Source organism: Fusarium redolens (assembly GCF_020744475.1).
Source record: "Fusarium redolens strain MPI-CAGE-AT-0023 chromosome Unknown BKA55scaffold_47, whole genome shotgun sequence".
In the NCBI taxonomy this organism is placed as follows: domain Eukaryota; kingdom Fungi; phylum Ascomycota; class Sordariomycetes; order Hypocreales; family Nectriaceae; genus Fusarium; species Fusarium redolens.
In genome coordinates this window covers 12,045-22,100 of record NW_025763710.1, presented here as the reverse complement: position 1 = coordinate 22,100, position 10,056 = coordinate 12,045, and the positions used below count along the sequence as shown (strand labels likewise).

The window sequence follows — 10,056 nt, the reverse complement described above, 5'->3', positions numbered from 1 at the left end:
TGCCGTCTCACTATAATCCTATATGTAACTTATACTCTCGGTTGAGTATATTTCCCGTTATTGCGTCAGCGGCTTTTATACCTATGCACGGGAACGAACGAGCCGTCTCTACTGTCTCACCAGGACCCTCTATGTAATGGATGCTCCCTTTTGAGCATATCGCACGCAATCAAGTCGCTCGATTTATCATAACTACCTCCTTGTTATGGCAAGCAACATTCCATCCCGCAAGAGCTTTATATGCAATGCATGCGCAGCCTTGTGAGTAAATGCCGCGTCTATCTCATCGTTTAGCCCTATGTCTTCATACGTACTTTCATCTACTTCAGGTGATGTAAGAGCGTATCCTACGGTAATTAGTGAGACGGAGCGGACCGGCGGATATGACAGAAACGCCTGTATCCAATCACACCTGACGCTCTTGGCACAAGTCCTGGCAATGGCCTCTTGCTCTCATGCAGCTACAGTAAACTGGAAGTTACTGACCTATGTGTCTTCAGAGCTGTAGGACTAGTGAGGCAGTAACTCTCCACACACACCAGGTCTTTTGTCGTCTCATATCTCAATATGCCTGTCTTCCTTTAGCTAGGGCGGCTATACTGAATTCAGAAATACTGAGCTGCACCTGTACAAGATGGAGGTGTCAGGTACCTGAGAAAGTAGCTGGCAGAGGTATGTATCAAATCGAATCCATTATCAAACGCTCTAGGGTGTAGCATGGTTTAGGGTTACATGACTTCCTAAAGGATAAGCGGCTGTCAATCTGTCAATCTGCACCCTCCAATCAGGCTAGGCTCTCAAACATGAAGATCCACCACCCTTACGGCTCTTGCATCGATGGCATGTCGATTTGCTAATGTCGATTGACGTGGCCAGGACGGCTGAGTTAAGGCACGGAATCTTGGAGATCACAAGTGGCAAAAGTTCCTCACCCGCTACGCTACTGTATAAGACACGGTAAAAGGGGGCGGGTTCATCACACCGCCATAGACTCATTTCGGGAATAGGCGGGATCTCCATCCCGCCCGCGGGAGAGTGGGGATGGAGTAAGCACTAGGAATATGCTGAGAGCTAGGGTAAGTAGCACAGAGATCCGGCACGGCAGTTAAACAAGCTAAGCACTAAGAAAGTGCTGAGAGCTAGGGTAAGTAGCACAGATCCGGCACGGCAGTTAAACAAGCTAAGCACTAAGAAAGTGCTGAGAGCTAGGGTAAGTAGCACAGACCCGGCACGGCAGTTAAACAAGCTAAGCACTAAGAAAATAATAGCTGTAATAACTATTGCGGGAGCGGGTGGAAAGGATATAGATATCGTAGGAACATATAGTCATAAACATGGTAAATGTTATCTCCTTGGTAGTGAGGGCCTTACACGCCGGTCACGAATGGATCTCTGCCGATTTTCCGACCAAATCATGAGATCTTTTATGACCGATCTAATGGCGATCTTATTAATAAGATATGTTCAGAAATACTTTCCATCTGCCTTATCACGATGAAGCTAATCCCTGCAGCTAAGGTTATATGCCTGTACAGATACTTTTCTGATCCCTACAGCTAGGTGAAGGGAAAGGTTAACGGTACCTGGTGGGTCAGCAATATTTGCGTGCTGTGCCCTTAATGCCAAGGAGGCAGCTGTCCACCTAAAACTTTAATCGTGTAAAACTGCTCATAAAGTTCAGGTATATAAACGGGGGCGAATAGGAGTCCCTTGTATCTCTATGACGCATGCACCAAGATCTTCGGAATAATATTCGGTCACTAGTCTTATCTAAACGCCTCTGGACCCATAGGGTCCTTCCTTTTTGATTGAGGCCATCGCCAACTGACGTACCAGTACGTACCTCTCGAGACCTCCCTCTAAGACCTTCCGCAGCAATAGTCGACGGATTGGGCTGCCGCTCAGACCAAGAGGAAGACCACGCAAAAGGCCTAGCCAATGAGGCAGCTTTGCCTACGCCTAAGACAACAGCACTGTCAACATCAGGGCCTTGTAGATCCTTTACTCCTAAATAGTCTTGTTGCAGCTGTTGACCCTAGAGGTTTACATGGGTAGGATATCAAGTTGTGCCGAACGGCCGCCAGAGGCAAGCAGCTTACAGCCCCCCATGGGTAGAGTTGTCGTAAGACATTCCCTCAATGAAGATTGACAAGCCCAAAAAGTGACCTAAGAGGAATAGAGAGGATTGGAAGGAGGAAAACACTTAGCAACGGGACAAGGAAAAGAACCTACAGCTCGAGTAGGACTTTTCTGGTTACAATTGAGATCATTCTGTCTGCACTGGGATTGTGTATATATATAGCTTACATTGTTATGACCAATCGATCAATCTCGTGTTCATCTGCTGAGAGCGTCACTGGCATCATCATAGTGAAACAGGTCCACCTCTCTGCCGTCCATTGCCAGATTCTTCACGGCACTTCATCGTCGAATTTGGTCGAGTTTATGACATGATAATATATCACATATCAGCACCTTTCTCACATCTAGCGCTTCCTTCTCACTCTTAATTCCACTGCTCTGCTCCTCCTATATTCTATGACCTCCGATACCCACCAACCCAAAACTCAACACCTCTTTGCAGCTTCCCTTTTCTCATAACTATCTCTGAATCTTGATCGGGATTCACGAGACTATGGCCTCCCAAGTCCATTCAAGCTGGTTGCCGGCCCTCTTAGCTGATGCAAGATTATCCCCAAAGTTATTTGCTTGGTCTCCTGCCAATATCCGCCCAACAACTACATCAAAACTCAGAGAAACTATTAGCAATGGTCATCATCACGAAGATCGTGTCCATGCTGCCTCAAATGACTCTGACAAGCGCATTTTCATCGTGGGTCCTGGTAACATAGGTAGACTCTTCGCGAGTCACCTGGTCCGGCGACCCAACCCGCTCCCCATCACTCTCGTGGTGCCCAGAAAAGAACTTCTATCACAATGGGTAGCAAGTGAGGGCATAGGTCTTGTAGACCCAGACCACGGCAAAGTGCTTAAGAGCAAGCGGTTCAACATCGAATGGTGGACAGAGACTAGACCTCAGTATGGTCCTGTAAGGGAAGTGGCAGATGGGGAGAAGCTACGCAACGTCTTCATCGCCACAAAGGCAGCGGCTGCGTTGACCGAAGCAGATCGGCTTCGTCGATACTTGGGAAGATCCACCTCGGTGGTCTTTGCACAGAACGGAATTTGCAAGCTGTGGCCTCCGCATGGTCCTTTATACGTAGCCAGTCGATATGGAACTGAGGACGCCCCTACCTTTTCAGCATGCGTCGTGAATCATGGCGTATCATCGGCAGGCCCTTTCATGAGCATTCAGTCAGTTTCTGGCGACGCTTCTATTGGGCCTGTCTTCTCGGCTTCGGACAAACGGCCCTCGGACGACTTTTTCAACAAATACATCGCCAGCACACCCTTTTTGGAGACAAAACAAGTTTCTTCAGGCGAACTGTGGCTAATGCAGCTGGAAAAGCTGGTCAAGAATGCCACAGTCAATCCACTCACAGCCCTGTTACGCTGCAAATCGGGGGAATTATTTACAAGCCCTGATTCGCAAGACCCTTTGACTCGCGTACTCGACAAGCTCTTATGGGAAATTAGCGCCGTGATCCAGGGTCTTATAAATCACGATGCAAGCCTTGACATTGTTTCTTCTTACGCCGAGCAGACGCATCAGGATGAGACAGGCTGCGAAGACTTCCACCAAAGCGTTGCCAAGATCAGAATGAAGCTCACTGAAAGGTTCTCACAGCCTGTTCTGAAATCGAAACTGTATGCATTTGGTCGCAAAATAACTGAACATCGTAGCTCCATGCTTCAGGATGCGGAGGCGGGCAAGCAAACAGAGATACGAGACTTCAATGGTTGGGTTGTCGATATGGCAGATTTTTTGGGTACGGGTCTGGATGTAAGTATACATCAAGGTTTAATTAAGTTGATTGAACAAGGTCAAATCTTGGATAAGGAGGAGTTGGCGAGGAAGCTATTATAGTTAAGCGCATGTTGATTTGGAGAATAAGACATGAAAAAATTGCGATTAATACTCTGTATTTAGCGCTAGCTACCTGACTCCTTAGTAGATAATTTAATTGATTTCTCGTTTCGTGCGCCCGAACCCTTAAAAAGTGCTTATATTAGATCATACTCTTGATTGGTACTTACCCGACTGGCCGCGAATGATTTTCATGCACCCAAAGCTCAGCTGTATCTGCAGCACTTTGTAACCCAATCAAGAACACATGGCATGATTCTTTCTTTGGAAGCTGACAATAGGAATAGGGATGACGCGTTACGGCTCAGTACGGGCTGCCAATGACGGAAAGTAAAGGGCTAGCTGCATGCCTCTGCTTGTCTCGGCCGGCCTCGGAACGGAAGGGTTTACCTAATTATGAGTATGTCTGTTGTTGGTTGTTGGATTGTTTGCTTGCCCTCACCCCACCATAAGTAGACCAGTGATGCAAGGGGCCTCCCCTCGTATCTCGTAAAAGCATCACACCACTTTCGCGTGATGAAATTGGCGGATGAAAGGCGGTAGTGGAGCTGGTGCTGAAGGGATGGGAAACGAAATGGGAAATCCGATTGGTTACCAGAGGCGGGTACGAGCTGCAGGTTAATCCAAACAGGGTCGTGTCTACGGATCGACAGCCAAGAACCCAAATCGGGCTAGCGACAGGGCTGAAAAGAAGCTTAACTGCACATTAACGCCCCCAGCTTTACGGATAGACACTGATTCTTGGCCACCCACCACTGCGCTAACCTGGTGACGCAGATCGTTTGATGTTTGTGCCCCTTTCAAGACAGCGGATCCTCGGGCTCTGCCTAAACTCCGACGACGGGCTAGCAAGCTCCCCGGCCCCCAAGTCTAAGCCGCACACGCTTTGCTGTTTATTCCCGAAGCTTGCGAGAGACTCACCAACAAAACAAAAGCATATGTACAATCTCTTTCCTTTGATGCATTTGATTCTGTGTACATTTCCTGTAACCGCTTGCTCTCTCACTCAGTCATTATGGGACCACGCAAGGCTGAAAATAAGAGCAGTTCAATGCCACCAGGGCAGGACGAAAAGCCGTCTCCTGACACCAACGCCAAGTCTACTTCTGAGCGAGAGGCTAAATTTCAAGACTATTTGGTATGAAAATGACCATATCCATCGCTAACGCCGCAACGAGATGCAGCTAACTTGGGTATCTTCTTGTTTTCTTCTTATAGCGAGTATTCAAGTATGCCACAAAATGGGACTTTGTGGCCTACGCTGCTGGAACAGCTGCCTCGATCGGCGCTGGCGTAACTCTCCCTTTGCTCAATATTGTCTTTGGTAAGTGGAAAAAATAAAAGAATTGATCTTTGGAGCTGTTTGCTGACGATTTATCGCATTTTAGGGCAATTTGCTAGCAGGTTCTCTGACTATGCTGGTACCGGAACACTTCCTGAAAGCGAGTTTAAGTCGACGTTGAATGAACTTTCGTATGTATTTTATGCGTTCTGTCTTTCTAATATCTAACCGCGACAGCTTATACCTACTCGGTCTATTTCTCGGTCGCCTCGTTCTCAGTTACATCAACAAGGTAATTCTTTCTTTTCTTCTGTTCGCTGTCTCCGCCTGCTTACTCAGTCTTAGTTCGCATTTCGTATGATCGGTATCAGAATCTCTTCCGCCATCCGACAAGATTTTCTCACAGCTCTATTTTCCCAAAGCGTCCACGTACTAGACTCGATGCCTCCTGGATACGCAACGACAGTCATTACATCTGCGAGTAACACCCTGCAGCTGGGAATATCCGAGAAGTTGGGTGTTTTTGTTGAGTTCACCGCGACAATGATTTCATCTATCATCATTGCTTTCATCTTCAGCTGGCAGCTTTCTCTCGTCACATTCACTGCAGTCGTCTTTATTCTACTCAGCGTCCGCGTGCTGCTCCCTTTCATTACCAAGGGTCAGACGCGTCAAGGCGAGGTACGATGCTCTATCCCGGCCTTGTTGTTTGAATGACCACTGACTTGGGAACTGTAGTCCGAATCCAAGGCGGCTTCTGTTGCAAGCGAGGCTTTGAGTAGCATTCGGATGGTAGTAGCCTATGGTGCTGAATCTCGAATTGGCAACAAGTATGGTCAATTTGTTGAAGAGGCCAAGAAACATGCACGATTCGTGAGCCCGTTTATTGGTATTCAATTCGGCTTGGTGGTATGTCAGACTGAGCTTTTCGTTTTCTTTCGCAATCAACATCACTCGCTAACTACATCCCTTGAATCTAGTTCTTTAGCAGCTATGCCGCTTTTGCGCTGGCATTTTGGTACGGAACCAGGCTTTTGCTCGAAAACGAGATCAACGAGCTTGGAGCCATTATTGTGTAAGTCCCTCCCTCACTCTCTACAATTGAAAGAAGACCTGTGCAATGCTGACCGTTATTAGTGTTTTGTTTTCCGTCATGATGATAGTGACTTCGATGGAGCGAATGTCCACACCAGTTCTTGCGATTAGCAAGGCCACAGTTGCCGCGGGCGAATTCTTCACCGTCATCGATGCACCCCGGCCTGACCCTGGGCACCTGACAGATCCAATCGTATCTGCCTCCGAGGACATCGTCTTGGAAGACGTCACTTTCGCTTATCCCAGCCGGCCACATGTCAAGATTCTGGATAATCTCAACCTACGACTTGAACGTGGTAAGGTCACTGCCATTGTAGGACCTTCTGGCTCTGGCAAGAGCACGATTGTCGGCCTTATTGAACGGTGGTACAGTCTGAAGGGCCAACCCGGTATCCCTCAAATCGTCGAGAAAAAGCCCGAACGGACCCAAGAGAACGCCGACACGGAAGAGGAGTCTGGTTCACCTGTTCAACTCCATGGCACTGTTTCTACTTGCGGCCACAGTCTGGACGACATCAACCTCCAGTGGTGGCGATCACGAGTCGGCCTTGTTCAGCAGGAACCGTTTCTCTTCAATGACACTATCTATAAGAATGTCGCCCATGGTCTCGTCGGGACCCGGTGGGAGAATGAACCAGAGGAAATAAAGCGAAGGATGGTCCGAGAAGCTTGCAAAGAAGCCTTTGCCGACGAGTTTATCAGTGAACTCCCAGATGTAAGTGTGACGAATCACTCCTTATTGAGATTGCAGCTCCAAGCAACGATTTCGTCCAAGGCAGAAGGCTAATACTCTCTGGTCATTATAGGGTTACGATACAGCCGTCGGCGAAAGTGGTGCCAAATTCTCCGGTGGCCAACGTCAGCGAATTGCCATTGCCCGCGCTATCATCCGCCAGCCTGCTATTCTCATCCTCGATGAAGCCACCAGCGCAATCGACGTCCGAGGTGAGCGAATAGTGCAAGCAGCGCTAGACAGGGCCTCCAAGAACAGAACGACAATTACAATCGCCCATCGCCTCTCCACCATCAGGAAGGCAGACAGAATCGTTGTTTTGAGACAGGGACGGCTTGTCGAATCGGGCACTCATGAGAGTCTCCTCGAAGACACAAACGGTCTTTACTACAGCCTTGTCAATGCTCAAGCTCTATCCCTGGGAGATACCACGGATGACGTTGGGGTCCCAATCAAGGAAGAGTTGCCATCTCCTGTACGTGAAAAGAGCCACGCAGACTCCGCGATGCAAGACAAAGAAGAACAGAAAAGTGAGAAGCAGAGGAATCTGTTTTCTAGCTTTGGACGATTCTTTTACGAGACTCAATCCATTTGGTGGATTATGGCTCTGACTCTGTTCTTTTCTGCCTGCGCAGGCGCCGCCATCCCCTTCCAAGCTTGGCTATTCGCCAAGGTCATTGTCGTGTTTAGATACCTCCCTGATTCTGGGAAAGTCAGAGACGAAAGTGAGTTTTGGTCGCTTATGTGGACAGTTCTGGCCATTTCGTCAGGTATCAGCTACTGTGCCACGTTTCTGCTATCTACTCGCACTGCTAGCACCATTCGTGCCAAGTACCAAAAGCAGTACTTTCTGTCTATCCTGTATCAACAGATCTCTTTTTTCGACGACGACGATCACTCTCAAGGCACCATGACTGCACGGAGCTCGGGCGATCCACAACAGCTTGAAGAGCTCCTGGGTTCCAACATGGCCAGTGTGTATGTTGCCTTATGGACACTGACGGGGACTATCGCTATTGCCTTTGCCTTTGCTTGGAAGCTAGCTCTTGTGGGTCTTTGCGTCGCTATTCCTATTCTTCTTGGTTCTGGCTACTGGCGACTGCGTTACGAAATCAGATTCGAAGAAATGAACAATGCCGTCTTCGCCGACAGCTCCAATTTTGCCTCTGAAGCAATTGGGGCGTTCCGAACAGTGTCATCTCTTACACTCGAAGGTGTCATTTGCGATCGATTCCGCAATCTCAGCAGCAGCCAAGTCATAGATGCTTACAAAAAGTCTCGCTGGGTGAGCTTGTTATTTGCCTTCTCAGATAGTGCAACTATCGGATGCCAGGCACTGGTACTCTACTATGGGGGTCGCCTACTGCTGAAGGGCGAGTACAACCTCGAGAGTTTCTTTGTGTGCTTTATATCTATCTTGAACGCGGGCGAGACCACAGGACGAGCACTCAGCTTCGGCCCCAACATTGCACAAGTCAGTGCAGCGGCCAACCGGATCCTGAGCCTGAGGAGCAGTCAAGTGAAAGACGACCCTTGTGTGAGTGGCGAGTTGTTTAAGTCTGATGGCGACGGCATGAAGATTGAACTGGATAACATCCACTTCAAGTATCCTACACGAGACGTGCCAGTCTTCAAGGGACTTAGTCTCACTGTGGAAAAGGGCCAGTTTGCAGCCCTTGTTGGTGCATCGGGATGCGGAAAGTCAAGCATCATTTCTCTTCTCGAAAGGTAAGCAAAACCACCTCTCTCACATATAGATAATACATACTAATACATGGTTGCTAAACAGATTCTACAATCTTGATCATGGTCGCATCCTGTGTAATGGCCAAGATATTGCTGCCAACAACGTCTACGCATACCGCAGTCGCCTCTCACTGGTGGCGCAGGAGTCTAGCTTGTTCCAAGGTACGAGCAAACGCACAGCACTGCTCAATTACATGCTAACCAACAATTATACAGGTTCACTTCGGGAAAACATTCTTCTTGGGGTCGACGAGTCCACCATCACAGACGAGAGACTCCACCAAGTATGCCGCGAAGCATCTATCCACGACTTCATCGCGTCTCTTCCGGAAGGATACAACACTCACATTGGCTCGCGCGGAGTGACTCTGTCAGGAGGGCAGAGACAGCGTGTAGCTATTGCACGGGCTCTTATGCGTAACCCTGACATCTTGTTGCTTGACGAGGCTACTAGTTCGCTAGACTCGGAGAGTGAGAAGCTGGTACAGGCAGCATTTGAACGCGCTGGCAAAGGGCGGACAATGCTTGCTGTTGCCCACCGGCTTGCAACAGTACAGAATGCCGATGTCATCTTTGTCCTTGGGGATGGCAAGTTGCTCGAGAAGGGGAATCATCACGATCTTCTTGCCAAGCGTGGTGTTTACTGGCAAATGGTAAGATTTCTCCTCCTTTCTTTAGCCACTATTTATCTCTCTCTTGGGGTTTTAGTCAGTTCACTGCTAACCTTCTGGAAAATAGTGTCGAAGCCAAGCTCTCGATAAATAGACGTCTTGATTTCTCGTGGGTTGGGCATCTGATGGATCGAGGTATCTATACCTAGCTTTTATTATGTATTATTTATCTTAACTCAAATTGACCGTCTCTTCACTTCTACACCTGTATCCAAACGCCCTGCCACTGTCATATGTTTGTCTTTAGAGGTTCTCCCACGTTTCTCACGCCCTCAATCGTCCGAGGCTGGTTCCTTTGTAAGCTCTCAGTCAACCATCTTCCCTCAGTGCCACCTCCAGTCACACATGCGATGGCGGTTGAGAATCTTTGAAGTTCCAAATTATTCCGCACATGCGGAGCAAGAGATTGGCGTTTGCATCCATCCAAAAGTTTGCCGACGAAGCGGTCTTGACCACAGATCGCCCTTGTTCGCCGAGTAACAATTCCCCTGTCAAAGAGCGAGGGGCCGTCGCCTAACGTTCTCCGAGGATCAAAGCGCTT

General features: G+C 48.4%; 2 protein-coding genes across 2 annotated transcripts; both read left to right on the top strand.

The window, feature by feature from the left end:
• Nucleotides 1–2,403: 2,403 nt before the first annotated feature.
• Nucleotides 2,404–4,085, top strand: BKA55DRAFT_682000 (ketoisovalerate reductase; the record flags this gene model as incomplete). Its single annotated transcript, XM_046198281.1, has 3 exons — nt 2,404–3,768; nt 3,805–3,904; nt 4,077–4,085. The coding sequence occupies exons 1-3, from the start codon at nt 2,636–2,638 to the stop codon at nt 4,083–4,085; spliced, it is 1,242 nt and encodes a 413-aa protein (XP_046040688.1). The 5' UTR covers nt 2,404–2,635.
• A 658-nt stretch (nt 4,086–4,743) lies between these two features.
• BKA55DRAFT_658150 (putative ABC-type multidrug transport system) lies at nt 4,744–9,701 on the top strand. Its single transcript, XM_046197508.1, has 12 exons — nt 4,744–5,126; nt 5,207–5,312; nt 5,377–5,461; nt 5,508–5,562; nt 5,616–5,951; nt 6,009–6,179; nt 6,251–6,345; nt 6,408–7,080; nt 7,172–8,826; nt 8,888–9,006; nt 9,061–9,497; nt 9,583–9,701. The coding sequence occupies exons 1-12, from the start codon at nt 5,004–5,006 to the stop codon at nt 9,607–9,609; spliced, it is 3,882 nt and encodes a 1,293-aa protein (XP_046040687.1). The 5' UTR covers nt 4,744–5,003; the 3' UTR covers nt 9,610–9,701.
• The last annotated feature ends 355 nt before the right edge of the window (nt 9,702–10,056 follow it).